We start from the raw sequence: 25,362 nt of genomic DNA on the forward strand, positions 1-25,362 counted from the left end.
ATATACACAGGTCTTGTTTTTGTATCCATTCAGCAAGCCTGTGTCTTTTGGTTGGAGCATTTAATCCATTTACGTTTAAGGTAATTACTGGTATGTATGTTCCTATTGCCATTTTCTTAATTGTTTTGGCTTTGTTTTTCTAGGTGTTTTTTCTTCCCTTCCTCTTTTGTTTTCTTCTCTTGTGGTTTGATGACCATCTTTAATGTTGTGTTTGGGTTGCTGTTTCTCTTTTGTGTTTGTACGTATTGTAGGTTTTGGGTTTGCTCTGCCCATAAGATTTTGATACAGCTGTCTATATATGTATAAGGTTGTTTTAAGTTACTGGTCTCTTTCTTGCCTAGAGAAGTTCCTTTAGGATTTATTGGAAAGCTGGTCTGGTTTTGCTGAGTTCTCCTAGCTTTTGTTTGTCTGTAAAGCTTTTGATTTCTCCATCAAATCTGAATGAGAGCCTTGCTGGGTAGAGTATTCTTGGTTGTAGGTTCTTCCCTATCATCACTTTAAATATATCGTGTGACTTTCTTCTGGCCTGCAGAGTTTTTGCTGAGAAATCAGCTGATAACCTTATGGGAGTTCCCTTGTATGGTATTTGTCATTTTTCCCTTGTTGCTTTTAATATTTTTTCTTTGTGTTTAATTTTTGTCAGTTTGATTACTGTGTGTCTTGGCATGTTCCTCCTTCAGTTTATTCTGCCTGGGACTCCCTGCGCTTCCTGGACTTGGGTGACTGTTTCCTTTCCCATGTTAGGGAAGTTTTCAGCTATTATCTCTTCAAATATTTTCTCAGGTCCTTTCTGTCTCTCTTCTCCTTTTGGGACCCCTATAATGTGAATGTTGGTGCGTTTAATGATGTCCCAGAGGTCTCTTAGACTGTTTTCATTTCTTTCATTCTTTTTTATTTATTCTGTTCACACTGTGATTTCCCCCATTCTGTCTTCCAGGTCAGTTATCAGTTCTTCTGCCTCACTTAATCTGCTTTTGATTCCTTTTAGTGTATTTTTCATTTCAGTTATTGTTCATCTGTTTGTTCTTTAGTTTTCTAGGTCTTTGTTAAACATTTCTTGCGTCTTCTTGATCCTTGCCTCCATTCTTTTTCTGAGATCTTAGATCATCTTCACTATCATTATTCTGAATTATTTTTCTGGTAGGTTGGCTGTCTCCACTTCTCTTTGTTGTTCTTCTGGGATTTCATCTTTTTCCTTCATCTGGGACAAATTCCTCTGCCATCTCCTTTTGACTGACTTTCTGTGATTGCAGTTTCCATTCCGTAGGCTACAGTATTGTGGTTCTTGCTTCTGTTGGCTGCCCTCTGGTGGATGAGGCTGTCTAAGAGGCTGGCAGGCTTCCTGACGGGTGGGGATGTGTTCCCGTCCTGTTGGTTATTTGGCCTGAGGTGACCCAGCACTGAAACCTACAGGATGTTTGGTGGGGCTGACGGCTGCCTCCGGGAGGGCTCGTGCCGATGGGTACTCCCCAGAACTGTTGCTGCCAGTGTCCTTGTCCCCGCAGTGAGCCACAGCCACCCCCTGCCTCTGCAGGTGACCCTTCAATACTAGCAGGAAGGTCTGGCCCAGTCTCTTATGGAGTCACTGCTTTTTTCCCCTTGGTCCTGGTGTGCATGAGATTTTGTGTGTGCCCTCCAGGAGTGGAGTTTCTCTTTCCCCAGTTCTGTGGAAGTCCTGTGATCAAACCCCACTGGCCCCCAAAGCCGGATTCTCAGGGGATGACTCCTCCCGCTCCCGGACTCCCAGGCTGGGAAGCCTGTCATGGGGCTCAGAACTTTCACTCCTGTGGGAGAACTTCTGTGGTATGATTGTTTTCCAGTTGTGGGTCACCCACCAGTGGGTATGGGGTTTGATTTTATCTCGATTGTGCCCCTCCTACTGTCTTGTTGCGGCTTCTTTGTCTTTTGATGTAGGGTATCCTTTTTGGTAGGTTCCAGCATTTTTTAGTTGATGGTCATTCAGCAGTTAGTTGTGATTTTGGTGTTTCCATAAGAAGGGGGTGATCTCACGTCCTTCTACTCCACCATCTTGAGCTAATCTCCAGAATCTATTCTTCTTTAGAATCTATTCTTTTCCACCTTTGGCTGTACTCTTATGCTAATTAAGTTCCCAGAGTTTACTGATGGACTGTCTCTGTTATCCAAACTCTGTGATCTAATTTGATTAGGGAGTTAATTCATCCAAAATCATTTGTTGTTGTCTTGGGCTTCACTTCTCGCTTAATGATATTTCTTCAGTTCACTCCACTTTGAAAATTGTTCTCACAGATGGATAAGAAAAGCAAGAAAAAAGGAATAATAATAGATTTACTTTCTTTTGTTAAACAGTATAATAATATCCCAAGCAGTAATTCTATTTCCTCCATCTCTGCACTTTTGCTTTAGGTTTTTTACAAGCCTTGGGTCATTCCAGATATCTTGCCACAATGTTTTAGGTGTCTGTTACCATATTGAATTAGTTTTAACGTGTCATTTTGAAAATTTAGGCTTATCAGAGAATTTACTGTGTAGTCATACATATCTCTTTACTTTCTCATAAAGTTAGTCATATGACTTCTATTTTTTATTTATACTTCTTGTTCCTTCTTCCATTACAGTTTAATGTAGTGCTTTCAAGAACATAGGTTTTGGAATCAGATATAAATTTGAATTTTAGCTTTGCCTCTTCCTTCTTAAATTTATAACCCTCTCTGAACTAGTTGATTCATTATAAAAAGGAGGAAAAGAATAATTGCCTTATAAGATTTTGTTGGGATTTTATAAAGTTAATACTTTTAAGAAACTTAACATAGTGCCTGGCATTTAACAAGCTGTAAATAAATTGTAGATCTTATTGGAGTTTTCCTGTCTCTAAGGATTTTGAAATCAGCTTTCCTAAAGAGTAGGGCACTTGGCTATGGTCATTGTTCCTTACTTTGAATTATAGACTTCGAGATGCTACTTCTCATCGTTACTACTCTTACTATTTCGATTTTGGTTCAGAAGAGTGATTCCTTTCTTTTAAACATCTTTATTGAGATAAAATTCACATATATAGTTCACCCATTTAAAGTGTACAATTCAGTGATTTTTAGTATATGCACAGAGTTATGCATCTGTCATCAGTATCTAATTCCAGAACATTTTCATCACCCCAGAAAGAAACCCCGTGACTATTAGTAGTCATTCTATGTTCCTCCCTTCTTCCAGCCCTTGGGAATCTCATCTACTTCCTGTGTCTATGGATTGCCTATCATGAACATTACATATAAATGGAATTCATGCAATATGTGGCATTTTGTGTCTGGCTTCTTTCACTTAGCATAATGTTCTCAATGTTCAGGTATACTTCATTTCTCCTTATGGCCAAATAATATTCCATTCTATGGATATAGCACATTTTTCAAATTAACTGATCAGTTGATGAACAATTGGGTTGTTTCTGCTTTGGGGCTAGTATGAATAATGCTGCTGTGAACATTTGTGTAGAAGTTTTTGTGTAGACATCTGTTTTCATTTATTTTGAGTATATACTTAGGAGTAATTCTGTTTTTAACCTTACAAGGAACTGTACAGCAATTGGGAGATTGGGATTGACATATATACACTAATATGTATAAAGTAGATAACTAATAAGAAACTACTGTATAAAATAATTAAATTAAATTTTTTTAAAAAAAGGAGTTGGGAGGCTAGAAGGAGGAGCTCTCTCGCCCTACTACTAGTAGTCAGTTGCAGATCTAACAGGAGGAGACATACCTTGCATCTCCAACAGGAAGAAGGTTACTACTGTACTACCACAGCAGAAGGAAGGAAGATTCTCCTTGCAATAACCTTACCAATGGGAGACTGTCATTACTCAGCCAATAAAAAACCACTACAACTTCCAATTTGCAGGACTCCAGTGGACTTTTTATTTGTAACAGCCTTCCCAGCTCCACCTTCTGCTCTATAAGAGAAACATTCATCTTCTTTGTTCTCTGGACTTGCCTGTGGTTCACCGTGCATCGTATGCCCCAAATTGCAATTCTTTGATATTCCCGAATAAACCAGTTTTACTGGTTTTTTAAAAAAAAAGGAACTGTACAGCAAAGTGAATCAGCTATATGTATACATATAGCCCCTCTTTTTCAGATTTCCTTCCAGGTTCGTTTGTTTTGTTATTGAGTTTTGAGACTTCTTTATGTAATCTGGATTTAGATTCTTTATTTAAATCCTTTATATAGTTTTTTTTTAATTTTGTTTTTGCCTGCGTTGGGTCTTTGCTGCATGCAAGCTTTCTCTAGTTGCAGTGAGCTGGGGCTGCTCTTCATTGTGGTGTGTGGGCTTTTCATTGCCGTGGCTTCTCTTGTTGCGGAGCATGGGCTCTAGGCGTGTGGGCTTCAGTAGTTGTGGCACACGGGCTCAGTAGCTGTGGCTCGCGGGCTCTAGAGCGCAGGCTCAGCAGTTGTGGTGCACGGGCTTAGTTGCTCTGCCACATGTGGGATCTTCGTGGACCAGGGCTCGAACCTGTGTCCCCTGCCTTGGCAGGTGGATTCTTAACCACTGTGCCACCAGGGAAGCCCCCAGTAGATGGTTTGCAAACATTTCTTCACAGCCTGTGGTTTCTTTTTTTGGGTTCGTGATACTGTCTTTTGAAGAGAAGTTTTTAATTTTGTTGAAGTCTAATTTATCTTTTTTCTTTTATGGATTGTGCGTTTGGTATTGTAGCTAAGAAATCTTTGCCTACTCAAGGTCACAAAGATTCTCTCCTATATTTCCTTCTAGAAGTTTTATAGCCTTGGGTTTTACATTTAGGTCCATGATTTTGAGTTACCTTTTCATGTATGCTTGTTATTGGATTTTTAGTGTCATTGTATTGCCTCTAGTTAACTCAGCTCTCACCCCAAAAATTCATGAAATTTTAAAAATGAATACATGAACTTAATTTAGTTGGTAAGGTAAACTCTTAAGGTGAATTTTAAATTATGAGATGAATTTAATACAGATTCTTGCAAAGGATATATTCATAGCTTTTCATAGTTTATTTAATGCTGTAAAATTATCTTCATATTGCCAGTTTCATATTTAAGTATTCACAAGTTATAACTGATAAAATGTTGTTAAAATATAAAGCCAGCATTTACTTTAAATTATAATTTGAATGAAAATATAAACATTTCTCTGTTGAGAAAATAGAATACGAAATCAGTTTAATATTTTGCAAGCATCAGTAATTAGCAATAAGAGGTTACTTCTTCCCTGTCAAGACCTTCCTTCCCACTGCTGTTCCTCTTTCTGGACCAGTTACCAGCGTATTGCATTCCTTCTCCACGTCTTTGTGCAAATGGCACTCGCAGTGAGGCCTTCCCCTGGCCACACTTTAAAATTACAGTCCCTCTCCTTTCAGTAGTCCTGGCTGTACTTCCTGCTTTATTTTTCTCATAGCTCTTTTACTGTCCTCTGCATGAATTGTACTTATTTGTCTCCCCTGTCGGAATTTAAGGTCCCTGAGGGCAGTGTTTTGTTTACTGACGTATGTCTATCACCTAAAATGGTGCCCTAGCATATAGTGCGTGCTCAGTACATGTTGAGTTAGTGAATATTAAGTTATATATGTTTGTCACAGTGTTAATTTTAAACCTCAGCGTTTCTAATAGGAACATATTAACACAAGAAAATATCTTACAATAAACTGTTGAAGATCATTTTTTTAAACATTTGCTATAGAAGCCTTTATTTTTATGATTATTGTTTTTTTATTATGTGCAGGGCTCAGTTTGGCAAAGACTTGGTGCAGACATGACAGCAGTTGAGTTTTTGGGTCATGTTGGTGGAATTGGAATTGATATGGAGATATCTAAAAACTTTCAGCGCATCCTTCAAAAACAAGGATTTAAATTTAAATTGAATACCAAAGTTACTGGTGCTACTAGGAAGCCAGATGGAAAAATTGATGTTTTGTAAGTATGCTACATTTGTTTTTGTTATGATACCCTTCTGTGTGTTTCTTTAAGAAAAACATACAGTTTTTAGAATCAGATTCTTCTGTAACTTAATACCATTTTACTGTGTAGTATAACTCAGTATTGCTTATCAAGTCAGTCCATTGAAATTCACGATTGCATTGATGATAGAAAAATGAAGCCAGTGTTCTCATTTGTAATGTACTTTTTCATAGTATACATTCAGAAAACTTTAAACTCTCAACGTTCAGTAAAATTAATTCAGTATTTTTAGGCAGATACATGGGGAAATCAGTAATATTACTGATTCAGTTGCTTACTGTGTGCTTGGCATTCTGTTTGTTTAACACTGAAATAACTTGCCTAAGGTCACATAGCTGGTGGGGGCAGAAGCAGTGCTTGAACTTGGATCTGTCGGACTCTAAGACAATGTTCTTAAACTGTGTTATACAGCCTGTTGTTGTGAGGTTCTGATGATCGACCTCTAGAGGATATGTACATTTTTCTTTGCCTGACCCTTATGTTTATATTTATAATAAAATAAACTTACACTGTTAGAGGTGTCATCGATACTTGAAAATGTCTGGTCTTAAATTTCCAAGTCTATCAGCTATTCATGTAGATGTGTGTTTAACAGTTATGCACTGTTCATTATCTAGTATTGAAGCTGCTTCTGGTGGTAAAGCTGAAGTTATCACTTGTGATGTACTCCTGGTTTGCATTGGCCGACGACCCTTTACTAAGAATTTGGGACTAGAGGAGCTTGGAATTGAGCTGGATCCTAGAGGTAGAATTCCAGTAAATACCAGATTCCAAACTAAAATTCCAAAGTAAGTTGGATACTTACTGCATTTTCAATAATTTTAAGCAAACACTATTTTGAAAATAGGCTTTTGTCATGCTTAAAAAGTACCTTGGCTTTGGGGAAGAACAGTAAACTTATAACATGTAAAAGCAAAAGTAATTAATTGAATTTTTTCACTACCCAGAGATTAGAACCTGAACTCACAGATATTTGAAGAGCTGTATTTATTTTTTTGGTGACTTTATAACTAGAAACGTGTATTTTGTTACCCTGGTATAACTGTAGATGAGTGTCTGTGATTTCAGAAGTTGACTGTTTCTTTTGATCTCCGTGGCAGTATCTATGCAATCGGCGATGTGGTTGCTGGTCCAATGCTGGCTCACAAAGCAGAGGATGAAGGCATTATCTGTGTTGAAGGGATGGCTGGTGGCGCTGTGCACATTGACTACAATTGTGTACCATCGGTGATTTACACACACCCTGAAGTTGCTTGGGTTGGCAAATCAGAAGAGCAGTTGAAAGAAGAGGTAATTCAGAGTAGTTTTCCTCTAATGTGTGATTTGAGTTGACACCAGTGGTTGAGAATCCTTTCATTATTGCATTAATGCATTTTAATAACTATGTAGAACATTATAGGTAAGTTTGTATAGTTTTTACTTTGTGAGTATCTTAAAGGAGATCATTTGGTTGCCTGTATTCAAAAACTAGTAATTCCAGAGCTCTTATATTTGGCTTTGAAATATATCCAGGTGGGCTGACATTTGCATTTGCTTGTGTTTATACCCAAACTGTATTTCAGTAACAAGCCTTTTGGTCTTTCCTTCTATATGCTTTGTGAAGAATTGCCTTCTTGGGATTTATTTTCTGAAGAAATGGTAGACGCTTTCACCAAATGGGAATGAATTTTTTGATAGCTTATGTACGTTCTCATTTTCTGCTTCTCACAGGGTATTGAGTACAAAGTTGGGAAATTCCCATTTGCTGCTAACAGCAGAGCTAAGACAAACGCTGACACAGATGGCATGGTGAAGATACTTGGGCAGAAATCAACAGACAGAGTATTGGGAGCACATATTCTAGGACCAGTGAGTACTGTAAAACCAGAAATCCCACTAGGATTTCTGGAAAGCATTGTTATTTAGTAGATTAATTTAAAACCACCTGGTGTTTACATTCTGCGGTTATTATTTACTAGCCAAAGTTTGAATATGGCTTCTTCATGCATCGCTTCTAGCACTGACATTCTTGCCCATCATATCATCTGCATTCCATGCTGCAACTAAGTTTATCCCTTTAAAACATACACCGGGCCATTTGCCTGCTTAAAATTCTCTAGTGGTCCTTTCTGCTATAGACTTACATAAAAGGCCCCACTGAATTTGGCCCTGGTTACTTTTCTGACCTCCTCTCTTTCCACTCGTCCCCTTTGCTCATTAATTCCCTGTCTTATGGGCCTTCTCTCAATTTCTTCATAGGCTGAGCTTGTTCCCATTTTAAAGCCTTTGTTCTGGAATCCTCTGCCTTCATATCTTTGCATGACTGGCTTATTATTCAGGTCTTAGCTCAGATGTTACCTTCTAAGAGAAGCCTTTCCTGCCACTGCACATGAGGTATGCCCTCCCCTAGGTATCTGGTGCATCAGTAATGATACTAGAACATTTGAGTGCTTCCTCTGTAACAGTTTTTCCTAGATGCATGCATCAGCTTTAGTTTCCATGACCCTGTGAGGTAGGTGGTGGTGTTCCCATTTTTGAGGTGAATAAATGGGCCAAAGCACAGAGTCACTGAGTGGTTAGGGCAGTAAGTGGTAGGAGTTGAATCCAGGCCATCTCGCTTCAGAGCCCAGGCTCTTAACTTCTGAACTGCTTTTTTTTCTGTTAAGGTTTTTCTGACTGGAGGCAATTAACTGTTCTAATCTCTCGTATTAGAAGGTAGTTGTTTTTGCCATAGAAACAAAATTACTTCTTGGTTTATTATTTTAAAGGGTGCTGGTGAAATGATAAATGAAGCTGCTCTTGCACTGGAATATGGAGCATCCTGTGAAGATATAGCTAGAGTCTGTCATGCACATCCGGTAACAACATACGCAATTAATGGCTATCTCAAGTTTCTTCTGATTCACAAATACTTGGTTTTTAATTCTAAATTTCTTCCCTTTGCAGACCTTATCAGAAGCTTTTAGAGAAGCAAACCTGGCTGCGTCATTTGGGAAATCGATCAACTTTTAAATTAGAAGATTATATTTTTCTGCAACTTCCTGGGAGCTTTTGTAGAGGTAACATTTCTGAACAGGAAATGCTCACAGCTCCAAGAATTTCTAGGACTGAATTATGAAACTTTTGGAAGGTATTTAATAGGTTTGGACAGAATGGAATAATCTCATATCTATATTTTAAATAAATATAATATTTTATTTCACTGCGTTAATACTGCAGAAAAAAAGCTACTTATAGTAGCATCCTGGAAAATTTTCTTCAACCCATATTTTCATGCTGTTTATGAAAGGCTCAACTTCACTGAATTTATGCTAAGTAGCTTTTATCTCGGATACAGGATTTACTTACATGGATGGAGCTGGAGTATGGTATGTGAACAGCTGTGTTTGAAACAAGGTGATCAAGTTATTTTAAACTTGGTTTTCACATTGGAAACAGTCATTAGAATAAGTTAAACATGTATAAACTGAACTGATGTAAATAAAAAATGATGGTCTATCAGGTATTTTAATCCCCAGAGTCTTGGCCGTTAGAGGTAGAATTTGTGTTTAGATTTTTAAGGTTCTAGTGAGGTCTGCAGTCTGAAGTATAGTTATATAGTTGACCAAAGTAAGGTAGTATATATACGAAATTCATATATTAAGTGGAGAAGCAATGTATTCCAGTGGGAAATTAAGATACGGAAATAAACATGTCTTAAATATTATACTGGTTATTCTGAGTGGATGTCAAGATGGTCCTAGATTTTTTATGACTACCTCTACCGTACATTCTTGTTTATTACTCTTTATTATTGCTTTTATAGGCCTGGATAGATCTTTTTTTCCCACATTGTAGGACAGTATTAAGGTATTTAAAAGGTCATTATCCTTTCATCTGTTCTAGTGATACCTACTAAATGTTTAGCATTTATTTTTAGAGAAACAACATAAAGGAATCTTTAGTCTCTTGTCTTTTCTGAAGTGGATTGCCAGTGTATCCTGGCTGGGTAAAATCGACTATTTCTTTAAAGAGTGCTATAAAATTATATTTATTGATAAATATTTAAAATGGCTGTTTCTTAAAACACTTAAATAACAAAGTGTTGAATACTAAATAGACTTTATTATAACTAAATTTAAGAATCATTTCAGATTCATTCATCGTAGTTGATATAGCATAAATTTCTAAAGAAAGTAAATGAAGGAACTGAAATATGCAAACCAGATATTCACTTGATTGCAATTTAAAGGTTATATATCGTCTTAAGGAAAGTTTGGAGAATGTAATTTATGAGCAGAAAGCTGTATGGAGTAAGAGATCATCAGCTGATCCATAGATAAAAGGAAAATGTTTTGTAGCCTTCAGGTTTTTATTGATTTATATGTAGGTCACATTTTCCTTTTACTTCACATGTCCAGTGCTCTTGAATTGTATTATGGTCATTATAAATGGATACATTGTAAAGACTGGATTCTGTTACATACCTCTGAAAAATTCTGAATTTTTTAGTGGGCAGTTAACTTGGTTAAACTCCAAACTCTTGTTGTCTTTGTGCGTGCGTGCGTGTGTGCGTGTGTAGGGGGAGGGCGGGTGGACAGCTGAAATCTCTACGCAGTTGTTTTAGCTTTACCTGGGCTATCTGAAGTTTGTGCCATGCACATAAAGTTCACAGGTCAGCTAGAGATTGGACACGGGATATGCAGAATTTATACCTCTTTTCTGGGGTTCCTCCCCTCATATTTCAGTTGCTCTTGGTTACCCCAAACTCTGTCCTCCGATTCCTTAACCAGTAAAACTTGGCCTCTCTTCAAGTTGCCACTTGGGACCTCCCCTCAGTGAAAAGCTATTAAAAATGGAAATCTCACGCAAGGCTGTTATTTGAGTGCAACGCGCACCCCCCTCTTCTGCCTACTTCTGGTTGTTGTCCAGTACCTTTACTTTTTAAAAATATATTTTATTCAGAGTTTTCAGTTGTTGTCTGTAGGAGTGGTGGTCTGATATGTGCTATTTGCCATTATTGGTAATGAACTCTGCATCTTTTTAAAATCTGAAATCCCAATATTATGTGAAGTGCTAATTTATTTAAACCTCAAACATGTCCTCTACTCTAGGTACAAAGATTCTGATGAGGGAATAGTGAAATGTAATTTAATACAAAGTCCTAGCTATAGAGACACAAAAGAATAGTTAAGTGCAACTTTAAGGATTCCCTTTCATTGTGAGAATGGAAATATATGTGGTTGGGAATGAAGTCCTAGGTATAAGACAAATTTTTAATGTGCGCCTAGTGTTATTAAGTTCTGAGTATTCCTTGGCTTGTGAAGGGTGGGGCTATTAGTTGTCCAATTCATTGAGCTGATTGAAATTACTAATTTTAAAGTGCGACTTTTAGTTGTTTAGCTGAAAAGCAATGAGGGGTAGTGAAGGTTTCTACCTCTGCTTAATTGTAAGTAAAATACTTATGATCAAGGGGGAAAAAAAAGACTTAGTTTCCCTGGTAGATGAGGAGGTACAACCACTTTGCTAGTTATTAGAACTCCTATCTAAATAAAAGTGACAACTGTGTGGAACCAGAGGGAAGTTGCCTTATTATTGAGATTACAGCCATTAACGTAACTTCTGTTCGGGCCCAGCTTCAAATGCAGCTGTGTTGGATGTGTGGGTTGTTGTTATGTGGTACAGAGTAGCATTTTCTCTAAGAAGAATGTGTGCAAAAACCACTTAAGACCTGGCCTGTTTCCAGCTAACTCAGCTATAAAGTCGACAAAGGCTTGGCAGTTGTATTCCAGCTATTTTCTTTATCCTGTGGAGTACCAGTTATCTGATTGTGAAATCAAATAAAATTCAATGTAAAATCTGAGGAATTACAGCATCCTTCTGTACTTTGAGTAGCACTGCTCACTGTGCACAAGCAGTAATATCCCCAAACTCTGGCTTAACTTAATTTAAACGTTGCCCTCAGCAGCCCTAGCCCTGTTTTATGTGGCAATACTCGTATTTTTTTTTAATTTTATTGGAATATAGTTGATACACAGTGTTGTTAATTTCTTCTGTACAGCAAAGTGACTGAGTTCTACATATAAGTATATTCCTTTTTTATATTCTTTTCCATTATGGTTTGTTACAGAATATTGAATATAGTTCCCTGTGCTATACAGTATGACCTTGTTAATCCATCCTGTATATAATAGTTTGCCTCTGCTAATCTCAGACTTCCATTCCTCCCCTCCCATACGCCCCCTCCCCCTTGTAGTTGTAAAGGCAACTACAGGTCTGTTCTCCTTATCTGTGAGTCTGTTTATGTTTCGGCGATAGGTTCGTTTGTGTCATATTTTAGATTCCACGTGTAAGTGGTATCATGTGGTACTTGTCTTTCTGATTTATTTCAGTTAGTATGATAATCGTTAGGTCCATCCATGTTGCTACAAATGGCATTATTTTGTTATTATTTATGGCTGAGTAGTATTCCATTGTACATATGTACCACATCTTTATCCATTCATCTGTCAGTGGATGTTTAGGTTGCTTCCATGTCTTGGCTATTATGAATAGTGCTGCTGTGAACATTGAGGTGCATGTATCTTTTCAAATTATAGTTTTGTCTGGGTATATACCGAGGAGTGGGATTGCTGGATCACATGGTAATTCTATTTTTAGTTGTTTGAGGAACCTCCATACCGTTTTCCATAGTGGCTGCACCAGCTTACACTCCCACCAACAGTGTAAGAGGGTTCCCCTTTCTCCACAGTCTATCCAGCATTTGTTATTTATAAACTTTTTAATGATGGCCATTCTGACTGGTGTGAGGTGGTACCTCATTGTACTTTTGAGTTGCGTTTCTCTAATAATTAGTGATGTTGAGCATCTTTTCATTTGCCCATTGGCTATCTGTATGTCTTCTTTGGAGAAATGTCTATTTAGGTCTTCCATTTTTCGATTGGGTTGTTTTTTGTCGTTGAGTTATATGAGCTGTTTGTATATTTTGGAAATTAAGCCCTTGTCAGTCACATGGTTTGCAAGTATTTTCTCCTGTTCTGTAGCTTGTCTTTTCGTTTTGTTTATGGTTTCCTTTGCTGTGCAAAAGCTTGTAAGTTTGATTGGGTCCATTTGTTTATTTTTGTTTTTATTTGTATTGGCTTGGGAGACTGACCTAAGAAAACATTGGTACGATTTATGTCAGAGAATGTTTTGCCTCTGATCTCTTCTAGGAGTTTTATGGCATTTTATGTCTAAGTCCTTAAGCTATTTTGAGTTTATTTTTGTGCATAGTGTGAGGGCGTGTTCTAACTTCATTGATTTATATGCAGCTGTCCAGCTTTCCCAGCACCACTTGCTGAAGAGACTGTCTTCTTCCCATTTTACATTTTTGTCTCCTTTGTCAAAGATTAATTGACCATAGGTGTGTGGGTTTTTTTCTGGGCTCTTTATTCTGTTCCATTGATCTATATGTCTGTTTTTGTGCCAACACCGCACTGTTTTGATTACTGTAGCTTTGTAGTATTGTCCGAAGTCTGGGAGGGTTTTGCCTCCAGCTTTTTTCTTCAGGATTGCTTTGGCAATTCTGGGGCTTTTATGGTTCCACATAAATTTTAGGAGTATTTGTTCCAGGATCACACTAAATCTGTAGATTGCTTTGGGTAGTATTGCCATTTTAACAATATTCTTACAGTCCAAGAGCATGGGATATCTTTCCATTTCTTTGAATCATCTTTAATTTCCTTTATTAATGTTCTGTAGTTCTCAGCATATGTCTTTTCTTTTTTTTTTTTGGTGATTTTAAAAGGATAGTTTGTTTACATTCCTTTTCTGATATTTCATTGTTAGTGTAAAGAAATACAAGTGATTTCTATATGTTAATCTTGTATCTGCCTACTTTACTGAATTTGTTTATCAGTTCTAGTAGTTTTTGTGTGGAGTCTTTAGGGTTTTCTATTGGGTTGGCCAAAACGTTCGTTTGGGTTTTTCTGTAAGATCTTATGGAAAACCTGAACAAACGTTTTGGCCAACCCAATATATATAGTATCATGTCACCTGCATATAAAACAATTTTACCTCTTCCCTACCAATTTGGATACCTTTTATTTTTTTCTTGTCCGATTGATGTGGCTAGGATTTCAATACTATGTTGAAGAAAACTGGTGAGAGTGGGCATCCTTGTCTTGTTCCAGATTTCAGTCGGAAACCTTTCAGCTTTTCACAGTTGAGTATTATACTGGCTGTGGGTTTGTCATCAATAGCTTTTATTATGTTGAGATATGTTCCCTCTGTGCCCAGTTTTATAAGGATTTCTTAATCATGAATGGATGTTGAATTTTATGAAGTGCTTTTTCTGAACCTATTGAAAGATCATGTGGTTTTTGACCTTTCTTTTGTTGATGTGGTGTCACACTGATTGATTTGCATATGTTGAACCATCCTTGTGACCCTGTGATGAATCCAACTTGGTTGTGTTGTATGACCTTTTTGTGTGTTGTTGGATTTGGTTTGCTAATATTTTGTTGAGGATTTTGACGTCATAATCAAAGATACTGGCCTGTAATTTTATTTTTTGGTAGTTTCTTTGGTTTTGGTATCAGGGTGATGGTGGCTTCATAGAAAGCCTTTAAGAGTGTTCCTTCCTCTTCAGTCTTTTTGGAAGTGTTTGAGAAGGATCAGTGTAAGTTCTTCTTTGTATGTTTGGTAGAATTTCCCAGTGAAGCCATCTGCTCCTGGACTTTTGTTTGTAGGGAGGTTTTTTTTTTTTAAATTACAGATTCTACTTCGTTTCCAGTGATTGGTCTGTTCTTTTTTATTGGTGTATGTTGACTTACAGTGTTGTTAGTTTCTGCTGTACAGCAAAGTGAATCAGTTACACATACACATATATCCACTCTATTTTAGATTCTTTTCCCATATAGGTCATTACAGAGTATCAGGTAGAGTTCCCTGTGCTATACAGTAGGTCCTTATTAGTTATCTATCTTATATATAGTAATGTGTATATGTCAATCCCAGTCTCCCAATTTATCCTCCCCCCATCCCCCCTAGTAACCATAAGTTTGTTTTTTATATCTGTGACTGTTTCTGTTTTGTAGATAAGCTCATTTGTACCTTTTTTTTAGATTCCCCATATAAGTGATATCATATGATATTTTTCTCTAACTTACTTCCCTCAGTATGACAATCTCTAGGTCCATCCATGTTGCTGCAGATATCATTATTTCATTTTTTTATGGCTGAGTAATATTCCATTGTATGTATGTACCACATCTTTTTATCCATTCCTCTGTCAGTGGGCATTTAGGTTGCTTCCATGCTCTGCAGTGAACATTGGGGTGCATATATCTTTTCTAAGTATGGTTTTGTCCTCTATTCCTTCTTGATTCAGTTTTGGTGGGCTGTTTCTAGAAGTTGTTCATTTCTCTAGGTTGTCAAATTTGTTGGCATATAATTGGTCATAGTATTCTCTTATGGTTTTTTGTATTTCTGTGGTATCAGTTGTGATTTCTTTCTTTTCTTCTTGGTGAGCCTGGCCAGAGGTTTGTCAGTTTTGTTTAATTACCCTTTCCAAGAACCTGCTCTTGGTTTTATTGATTTTTTTTCTCTTTTAATCTCTATTTCCTTCCTGATCTTTATTATCTCCTTCCTTCTGCTGACTTTGGTTGTTCTTCTCTTCCTAATTGTTTTAGGTGGTGGGTTAGGTTGAGTTTTGTTTCTTAGATAGAAAGGCCTGGGTTGCTATGAACTTCCCTGTAAGAACCAACTGCCTTTGGTGCATCCCATAGATTTTGTATGGTTGCTTTCTCATTGTCATTTGCCATGAGGTATTTTTAAATTTCTTCTTTGACCCATTGGTTTGTCAGTAGCAAGGTGCTTGATCTCCCTTTTTTTTTTTCTGTGGTTGATTTCGAGTTTCATGCCATTGTGGTCAGAAAAGATACTATACTCTTAAATTTGTTGAGGCTTGTTTTGTGCCCTAGTACGTGGTCAATCATAGAGAATAGAGAATGTTCCATGTGCACTTGAATGTGTAGTTTGCTTTTTGGGGGGATGTAATGTCCTGAAGATATCAATTAAGTCTAACTGTTCTCTTGTTAGGTGGCAATACTTTAAAGTCACAATGCCCTAAAAGTTGCTTTTGTTGTTCTCTTGCCTAGAGCAAGGAATACTTAGAGGAGTTTTTGGAGATTGGAGCAGTCAGGGAAATGGTGAACGTAGCTCAGGCTACTTCCTTCCTCTTTAAATCTCCAACTGGGAGGTGATTTTAGGGGTGGATTTGTAGAGGATATTGACCCAAACAGATGACTGATACTTGTTTATAGACATAAGAAAAAAATTAGCATCTCTATGAAGGCAGTCAGCTTGCTTTTAAATCCAACTTTACAGTGAAAATAAATAAACTCTTTGCTACATCAGGGAAAGTAACAATGAGTTTAAGAATTATTCCATTTATATAAAAGCACTGTACTTTATTTAACTCCATACAAAATGTGGCGATTAAAAACATTACCATGTAGTGATTTTGCTTTGGTCACACACTGTAGCCATCTTTTACTTATAGCTCCTTCTCCTCTGTTACAAGCAGGTGCTGTAAACAGCCACTTTCTGGCTTATATCTTTTAGGAGTGAACGGACTTCTCCTTCCAGTCTTACTAATTCTTGAGCTTTGTCTTCTAGATATTTTTGATTGTCCTCATATTTTCTTTCTAAATCTGTGGGAGATGAAAAGGTCTGAGCAGTTACACTACTATGATGATCTCAAAATCAAATACGGATCCTTTTTGCCTATAAGGCTCTATTTAATAAACTAAAAAATCGTGAGTCTTAAGTGAAAGAAAAAAAACCCTACCTTTCAGGAGTTGCAGCTTGCTGTTTGCTTGAGCCAAAAGTGTTTTTGCTTCGTTTTGGAGCAGTTCAGCCTTCCTTCTGGCATCAGCTGACTCTTCAGTTTTTTGGGCAATTATATTTTCCACTTTCTTGTACTTTTCGTCAAGTTCACCGTCCAGAGTCTGCAGTTCCACATTTCAGCACAAAGAGGTAATAGCATCAGCAGTTATATTTAAGACTGGTAAACGGTGGCAAGCTTGGATGAGATTACACTTGCATGGCAAGCAGTCTGAATTAAAGGCCATGACCAAGGGTACTCAGGCTTCAAGCTCCCCAGTAGTAAATAACTGAAAACATTAACTTGAAACAAACAGTGGAATTAAGATACAACGTTGACATGAGTTTTTAAAATGAAAGATCTTAAAGACATGTTGTGGTAGGTCTTTGCGGACGGATTAGTACTTTTTCTATGGAGATGTCGTAGGAGAATGCATGGAGGGAGAGTTTGAGAATTAATTAGGGTTTCTCAGAGGTAGGTTTGCCGAGATCCAAATTTAGAGATCAAAAGAAGCCAAAAAAAAAAAAATGGTAAGACCGTCTTGATTGTGACTAATTTAGGGTTGATAGAGACTTGCTGTCAGGAAAATCAGAGGGAAAAGGCAGATTTAACAAAAGGAAGGGAGGGCAAGATTGTAGCACAAGTGGGGTTAATGGGGGTTTGGAAAGATGGTTGTGAGGAATTTCATGTCAAGGGGTTTTCTTATTTCTAGTGAAATTTAATATTGATGCAACAAAGTGTTCTCTAAGAAGACTACTTGGGAGATTTACGCTCTCAGACCTGTAGGAACCTAGACCAGAATGAAAAAAGACAGATGAGGCAGTAAACTTATTGTTCTCTTCCCCAAACCACAGGGGTAGGGAAGTCACCTGTATGTAATGCCTAAAAGCTAGTCGCTTCTAGGAAAAATCACGACTTTGCGTCAGTTTATAGCACCCTACTATTCGTTTCAACACTGCTCTGAAAAGTTTAAAAAGGTTTCTTTAAATATTTGCTTACAGAAATTTAGAAATTAAATGTGTCTCAATGATTAACTTGGCTTGTAGTAAGAAATTTAAGCTTGAGACTTTCCTCTGCAAAATATAGTATTGTCCACTGAGAAGGAAGAGGTGAGATAAGGGTTCCCTACTAGCTTGTTGTCTGTTAGGAATTCTTTAAGCATGTTCTACGCTGCTTTGAAAGATTTCTCAAAGGGCCAGGTAATTTACTGTTTGCCATAAAGGTCTTCCTAATTGAAATACAAGCTCAATAATGCTTGTTTTAATTTCATTTTTCTAAACGCTTATCCAAGTTTGGACTTGAGGGCCTACATCACGTGTATGGACACATTTATATCCACTCTTTTCCATCTGTGTCTCTGAAGACTGCTCTTTCAAAACAGGTCACTTGGAGGAGACCAGTTGCTCCTTTATCCACATAGCTGTGACGTTCCAAAGGTTTACTTACCTTCTTAACATCTTCTGCACTTTGTTTCACAGTATATACTACTTTTTCAATATATTCTGCCTCCCCGGAGTTCTGGGCAGCTTTCCGCTTAAGTTCTTCCACGTTTCTCTCTAGCTCGCTGAGGCGCTGGGAGGCATTGAGCAAGGTTTCCTCGGAAGCTGCTGTTTCAGACTCGATCTAAAAGCGTCATCATTCAGCAAGCCATTAATTCAAGAAGTGGTAGCAAGTGCTATGACTACAGTGTAGAGGAAGATTTAAAAAGCTGCTATGAACAAAAGAAATTTCAAGAAAGCTTATATAAAGTGCCCAAGTTTAAAATAGTCTCTGTTCTTTCACTACTTCTGCTGGTCTAGGCTGAAATTTTTGTAAAATTTTTCGTTACTGAACCACCTCCAGGCAGCTTGGTGTGTTGAGAAAGCACTTTATAGTGTTCACAAAGCAGCAGATGTGAGTAGAGGGATATCCACACAACCTTCTGAAGTGTTACGGGTGGAAAAATTGTAACTTCCAGTTTTTTTTCTATCAACTGTAAATGTTAAACTCTAGTAGCATAGTACTTCAGAAACGACATGGAAATCAGGATGTTAAAACACTGAAAAGTTACTATAGGATTGTGAGACGGCATAGGTCTGGGAATGTTATAACTGGAAGCTATAAGTGCTCAAAATTAAAAGTATCTTATCTGTGCATTATCTGTGCAACTGGTGAGGGTCCACGTTTGCTCTCATTTCAAAGTAATTAGTAACCGTTGTTTTTAAAGCTAGCCAAAGTAAGCCTGAACCATAACAGAAGAACCAGTTTCACTGAGCACCTAATTTTTCTGAAAAATGATCTTCAAGGCAGGGTCTATTCCACAGAATTACTCTGAATAACAATGTCGTAACTAATGGGTCAGTACATGCATATGCTAGAATTTGTAACAATTTGATTCTTATCTGAGAGTTCACCCATTAGTTAACTTAGAAAACAATTCTTAGGGACTATTCTTACAAGATAACCCTTACGGTTTTAAGTAGGCGAATAGTTCGTGACAAGCTTTCATTAGTGTGGTTTAGGTAAAGGCTCTAATTTTTTTTTTTTTTTTTACTGTTAACCTGAAACACTTCTGCCCACCATTATTAACTTGCAACAACAAGCCGGATATCGCACCTATTAACATGTTAACAACACACTGACAAATTTGAAAATCCTAGAGATAGAAAAAACAGTAATTGAAAGGGTTAGAATGTAGTCTGGTGGGAAAACATAATTTTTCTAAACTTGAACACGTAGCCTGAAGGGCGGGCCTTAAATTGCTCATAATGTAAGAAAGTGGCTTGGGAACGGTCCAGCTTCATTCTACTGAGAGTAATGGAATACGGGAGGATGGGCTTTTATCAACTACTGGTAGGGAAAGCAGGCTGAAAAGGCAGTTCCCAAGATTTTAAACATTAGAGGTCGTTGGCTTGAGAAGGGGGATAGCAGCAAGTAATAAGAGCATCTAACTTCAAAGTGTATTCTGAGAACATAAGGAGGGGTTAAACGAGTCATCCGTTTTCTTTACCCAGTTTCATAAAAAATGAACTTTCCTAAGATTGGAAGGAAAAATTTGCCTCTAGAACTGATGAAAGAATAAAACAGAATTAGTTTGCATTACTTTTAAGAGAGAAGTTTTTAGAATAAAGCACTAAATCCACGTGAAAAGTTCTTAGTGTCTCTAGGGTATTTTGCTTATAGATTTCCCATGCATTCTGAACAAAACATTGTTTAGCTGTAAGAGCTCTACTAGGTTCCTCTAAAACTGGGTGTTTGTTAGAAGCAGACATTTTGTGAATGATCACCTCATAAATCTTGAGGCACCGGTCTTACATGCAGTTAGTTGCTTTTGGGCTGCAAAACCTTGCTCTGTTCGTCCTCTCTCTCCAGCCAGAGATGGTCTAAAACTGGATAAGAGTAAGAGTGTGCTTCATACTAAATAAAATCTGTGTGATTCCTTGAAGGAACAGGAAACTCTTTTTATCTTTCTTAGGCTTTCTGTGGGGATGAAAATGAGAGGGGGTTTAATGTTTCTCTTTAGAGTCCTTTTTCTTCCTTGAAAATGACACTTTTAGCACCTTGTGCGATGGGAGTAGTTTAGATTTACTGAAAGGACTCCTTTAGTGTTCAATTGTAAGAATTTTCATAGATATCAGAAAAGAAGTGCATTTGACAGTTAAGAGTATATGCGCCTGTGTTTTCTCCCACGCGTAATAATGATTGCAATCTCTTACTGAAGTTAGCAGGTTCTGGGTTCCTTGGATGTCTTCATCTGCTTGTTTAATTGCCTTCTCTGCTGCAATCTGGGCCTTTTCTGCTTCTTCCAGAGCTTCCTTTACCATGTCTGCAGTGACTTTAACATCTGTTGCACTGTTGCTGAGTAAAAGAATGAGACAGTGTATTATATGTGAACATGAAAAAAGTACTTCCTCGCAGAAGAGAGCATTTCTTTTAAAGAAAAGCCTTCCTGAAATGACCCTGAGAGACTCACGTGGAGAAAAACTTTATTCAATGCTAGATACACAAAGCCCCCCCTAAATGCCATAATACTGTCTTCAGATACCTGGCTCTTTGAGCTTCTTCTAACAACATCTCAGCTCTGGCAATGTCAGCAGCACTCTGCTGTAGAATAACCTCTACTTGAGAAAGGCTTTCAACTCGTTCACGAATATCTTCTGTCAAGTTCTGTAACTGCTGTGGGGTGCTAGGCATTTCCATTTTCAGTACTTCGTTAGCAACTGCTTCAATGCTGTCCAGGTCAGCACTATCCTCTGTTAAAAGCAAAGATATTCCCGTGAAGAGGTGAAAATCATAGATGGTTCACTCATTCAACCACTTACTGGTCATCTACTATGTGATCAGCATGGTGGGTTACACCAAGACAAAGGTACTTCCTATTTAAGAGTTTTTAATCTAAGTTGGGGAGATGAGACCTGCACACAGGAACAGTATTGCAGACAGTGCGTACTACTGGAGTTGGTTGTAGGCTGGGGTCGTCAGGTAAAACTGTGGAGGGTGAGGAACTGATCAGGTTTTGAAGGATAACAGGATTTGAGAGAAGAGAGAACATCTCTGGCTGGAGAGGCAGGATGGGCAGAGCAAGTTATGTGGAAGTTGAGTGAAGCGAATGGTTCTGATTGTAGAAAACGATACAGGCCAGGGTAAAAAAGCTGGGTCTTGCTCCTAAAGGGCAATGAAAACTTTCAGTTGAGGTTGAAAAATTAGGTAGGAAAGTACTGTGAATGCAGATGTAAGTGCTGAAATTCCTAATGAATTATCTGGATTCAGGAAACTACAGAAAGGGAGAAAATCCAGTCAGAAGCAAGAGAATCAGGATAGTTGCCTTATCAAAGAAGCCAGGGAGTGTCAAATGTGATGTCAAATGTGAAAAGAGGTCAAAAAAATACCGGAGTTTAAACTTTAAATATGTCATTGCTTTTTTTTCCTTCTTATAAACTGTGAAAGAACAGAACATAAAAATGGAGCCCTGAGGGTTTAAGCACAGGATAATATATGAATATTCCATAAGATACCCTTAGCAAACTGAGAACAAAGCTGATATGCTTCAAATGACAGTACAGAAAGATGAGAAGTGCATGGATCCTAGAACGATGGAGCTATTCTACTATTGAACTTACTGTGTGTTATAATATATACATCCCTTTTTTTGATTAAGTCCATTTCAGTTGAGAGTTTTCTTTAACTTGCAGCCAAAACTATCCTGAGTGGTAACACTCAAACTGTGACCTGCAACATTTGTGAGCTGGACCACAAATCCCAGAGATTTTCGATTTCTGTACAGAACACTTAAGGTATAGAGCTCTGTAACTAACTATAATAGCCTATAAATAATAGGATTACAAAGCTTTAGGGACAATGTCAAAAAAGCTCTACTTTGAATTAAGGTTCTTATGACACGTTATATGTAATCTCTAACACAAATTCCAAATTTAGTTCTCATAGTGTATGTCTGACTTCTTGATTTGTTACGTGGGTATCACATCGGGTGTGTCTGTATCAGCATAAATTAGAGGTTATTTACATATACATTTAAAAATTTGGAAGTATTTTATTCCCTGCAAGAATTTTTTATCTACAAGGCAGATTTGAATTATGGCCTCTCAAACACTGTTAAAAAACTGTTGGACAGGAAGAAATGTCTAAAAGTAAAATGAAAAAGTTCCTTACGGGTCAAAAAGTTCCTGATTTGCTTGATCAGATTTCTCAGATCCTCATTGCTCTTGTCCACTTTTTCTTTGGTAGCATTGGTTTTCAACAGAACAGCTTGAGCATTCTGTTTTGCCTCATCTGCCCTCAGTTTTGCTTCAGAGACCTATGTATGGGGAATAAAATAAATGGTCCAGAAGATGATGTCGAAAAACTTAAGTATTTGGAGTCATGGCTTTTAGAAACAAACATCTCCCCTTCAACCATACTATATTCTTGTATAGACAAAGTATTCACTATACCAGTTCCTATACAACAGTCTTACATAGCTAGGGCTAGCAATATAAAATGTTTTTCTAGTTGTTTTTAATTCCTCCAAAACATTTGGTGGTGTAGAAGATGTTCCGTTAGTCTTTTTCTCAGGTACCAACCTACATACTTCACAGTTAACAGGAAGTTAATACTTCATGTCACTTCAGAAGAATAAAGGCTCAATTGAAATAACAGCTGGAGGTATTCATAACCCTGGACCCATAGTTAGTACATGGTTATTTCAAATTATTGTGAGAAGCAAGCAGATTCTTAAACCATCTATGAATGAAAACTTCCTCCTCTCTTTCCCTGACCTCACAAAAACTTAGGCCTTTTCGTTTTAGTCAGCATTTGGAATTGACTTGTCCCATTCAGATCCTCCAGTCCATAACGGAAAGGAAACAAACAAAACAGCCCATCCATTGAATTACCGTCTTGGAGAGCCGTTCCACCTCAGCCAGGGCACTCAGGACATCTCGGTCAAAGTCCATGGCTTTCTGCCAGGCGCCGTGTGCGACAGCGACCAGCCCGCCACAGCCGGGCCCCCCACACTGCTTCTGTCCTTCGTCGGTTCTGCAGTTTGGGCCGCCACATTCGGTCTCGGAACAGGAAGCTCCCGGAGGTGTTCCACACGTCTGCAGCGAGCCAAGGAACAAGCACGGGGTGCAGAGTGAGTCCGCTGCAGCCAACAGCTGTGCAGAGCCTGGGTGGCCCCAGAGAGCGTGTAGGTGGTCCTCAGCGAGGGTGCTTGAAAACAGTGTTCAGGATAGAGCGGAGCAAAGAGCTCAGGGCTGAGCTAACCCGCTTAGTTCCAAGGAAACGATGATTTACAGCCCTGCATCAGTACCTTCTGCCCTAATGAACTGCAAGGCTATATGGGTTCTGTGCAGGGTGCAAATGTTATCTGCTCCATCAGGCTGAAGTCAGCCCATATGAAAGCCAAAGAATGTGTCCCGTCCCCTTTCTCCTAACTGGTAGGATTTACCAAAAAAAAAAAAAAAGTATTGAGAACCTTCTTTAGACCTAGCACCCTTGTTAACTGTTCTGGTGAGAAGGGTGATATAAAAGGCCCGTTATCGGGCCTTTTAGTAATTTCCCATCTAGTAAGGAAGACAGGATCATTCTAGGTAAAACGGCCAAGAATAGGTCAGATGCTGCAAGTGCGAAGGAAAGCAGGCAAAGCAGAGACCACTGAGTATTACTGTAGTTTGGGAAGGAGTACTGGCTGGTGGGATCTGTGCAGGGGAAGTGGGGGAACATTCCACAGGGGAGAGGAAGAGAGAAGACAAAGGTACGGGTATAACTTTCCAAATAACCTCCCAACGGCCCTGCCAGACTCCTCCTTTCTTATCTACCAGAAACTTCCAAAGACCAGGGCTTGGTTGTAGAATATACACAGCAAATTGATAAATTACAAGATTGCTATATGATGGAAAAGGCTGAGCAGGAAGAAAAATTACATTTAGAGCTATCTACCCTTTTGTGGAAAATGGTCACGTTGAAAAGAGGCAAAAGCTATATATACTACAGTGAATAACAGTTAACAGGATACTCCCAAACAAGTACTCCTTTTAATAAGTAAAAGAGTCGTTTTTGAATAAATACAGTCAACTGTTTAACCTAATAGTTTTGTAATAATTATAATCCCATTATATCTCAAAATAATAGTCATTAATGTGTCTGGTTTACAGCACATAAAAAGCTTCAGAAAATAACATTTATTCCGCATGCTGTACAAGAACATGAGCCTTAATCAAGAAGAGATGCTTTCTAAAAGCTATCTGGCAGCACACTAGAAGATCTGTTTTGTTTCAGCAGCCTGGCAGGCTTAAAAAAAAACCCAGCACGGGTCTAACTAAATATACACAAAGACAAGAACCAAAGGTACTTGAAAAACACAAAGGAGCAAAAATTTTTCTACACGATAAGTGGTGGTATGGACTCTATAAAGGGAACTCTCGCAGGATCATTAACACACGCACAGAGTGGGAGATGGAAGGAGCGTAGGCTGTTCCTAGGCCAGGCCCCTGACGGAAAGCAGGCCCAGGGCAGGGCTCCCGCTCCTGTGGCCAGAGGCACCCGCTGCAGCCCCCCCGCTCCCGAGACACCCTCTGCTGCAGAGCAGACATCCTTTAGCATGCTTGTCTGCTCTTCATTTTAGTTTGGAGAGATTCTGTTTGTGATGACTAGTTTTTAATTAGAATTTATAAGGAAAGAGCCAGTATACCAAAGGAAGAAAGATTTGGCATTTCACGCTCGCCTGTGATGGCTTTGTCTCAGGTGCGATTACACATTGATCTAGGCCTCTTTCTCTATTAGAGAAATGGTGACAGGAGATCTCCTAACTCCCTATTTCCATTAGATGCCATCAAGTTTCCTAAGATAATGAAAATATAACCTTGTAGGCATTGATTAGAAAGCACAGTGTGTTTTTGTCTATTTCGGGGAGGGGGCTGGGGGGTGGGGGGAGAAGGCTGAGAGGGCGGGGGACTGTTACTAAGACAAAATTGTAGCGAAGCCTGAACTCGGCTTCCTAGGAACCCACCTTCCCCCTTGTACTGACCCTCTGTTCTAAGCTAAGAGGGCAGAAGCCTTATAAAATAAAGGTACAGTATATAAAAACATCCTCCT

General features: G+C 38.3%; 2 protein-coding genes across 7 annotated transcripts in view; one reads left to right on the top strand and one right to left on the bottom strand.

The window, feature by feature from the left end:
- DLD (dihydrolipoamide dehydrogenase) overlaps nucleotides 1-25,362 on the top strand; it is a 55,929-nt gene that overhangs the window by 22,493 nt on the left and 8,074 nt on the right. For 2 of the 6 annotated variants that reach the window (XR_016394386.1, XR_016394384.1), the window contains exons 9-14: nucleotides 5,731-5,921; nucleotides 6,584-6,754; nucleotides 7,067-7,256; nucleotides 7,677-7,814; nucleotides 8,714-8,803; nucleotides 8,892-23,401. Coding sequence is in view for 2 of the 6 variants with exons in the window: in XM_022593005.3 (XP_022448713.2) it covers nucleotides 5,731-5,921; nucleotides 6,584-6,754; nucleotides 7,067-7,256; nucleotides 7,677-7,814; nucleotides 8,714-8,803; nucleotides 8,892-8,957 (846 nt within the window). In the remaining 4 variants the exon portion in view is untranslated. Of the gene's footprint in view, nucleotides 1-5,730; nucleotides 5,922-6,583; nucleotides 6,755-7,066; nucleotides 7,257-7,676; nucleotides 7,815-8,713; nucleotides 8,804-8,891; nucleotides 24,336-25,362 lie in introns of those variants that run through there. The other 4 variants (XR_004023185.2, XR_016394387.1, XM_022593005.3 and 1 more) reach the window with 4 other exon arrangements.
- The window catches only part of LAMB1 (laminin subunit beta 1), an 83,381-nt gene continuing 64,602 nt past the window's right edge, over nucleotides 6,584-25,362 (bottom strand). Inside the window, exons 28-34 of the mRNA XM_022593003.3 lie at nucleotides 23,163-23,366; nucleotides 22,441-22,585; nucleotides 20,816-21,023; nucleotides 20,487-20,628; nucleotides 18,238-18,414; nucleotides 16,756-16,915; nucleotides 6,584-16,618 (exon numbers count right to left, since the gene is read on the bottom strand). Of these exons, the coding sequence (XP_022448711.1) occupies nucleotides 16,482-16,618; nucleotides 16,756-16,915; nucleotides 18,238-18,414; nucleotides 20,487-20,628; nucleotides 20,816-21,023; nucleotides 22,441-22,585; nucleotides 23,163-23,366 (1,173 nt within the window). The 3' untranslated portion in view covers nucleotides 6,584-16,481. The remainder of the gene's footprint in view (nucleotides 16,619-16,755; nucleotides 16,916-18,237; nucleotides 18,415-20,486; nucleotides 20,629-20,815; nucleotides 21,024-22,440; nucleotides 22,586-23,162; nucleotides 23,367-25,362) is intronic.

This window comes from Delphinapterus leucas, chromosome 9 (genome assembly GCF_059928025.1).
Source record: "Delphinapterus leucas isolate spDelLeu-1000000601 "Yukka" chromosome 9, BTC_Dleu_Yukka2, whole genome shotgun sequence".
Classification (NCBI taxonomy): Eukaryota; Metazoa; Chordata; class Mammalia; order Artiodactyla; family Monodontidae; genus Delphinapterus; species Delphinapterus leucas.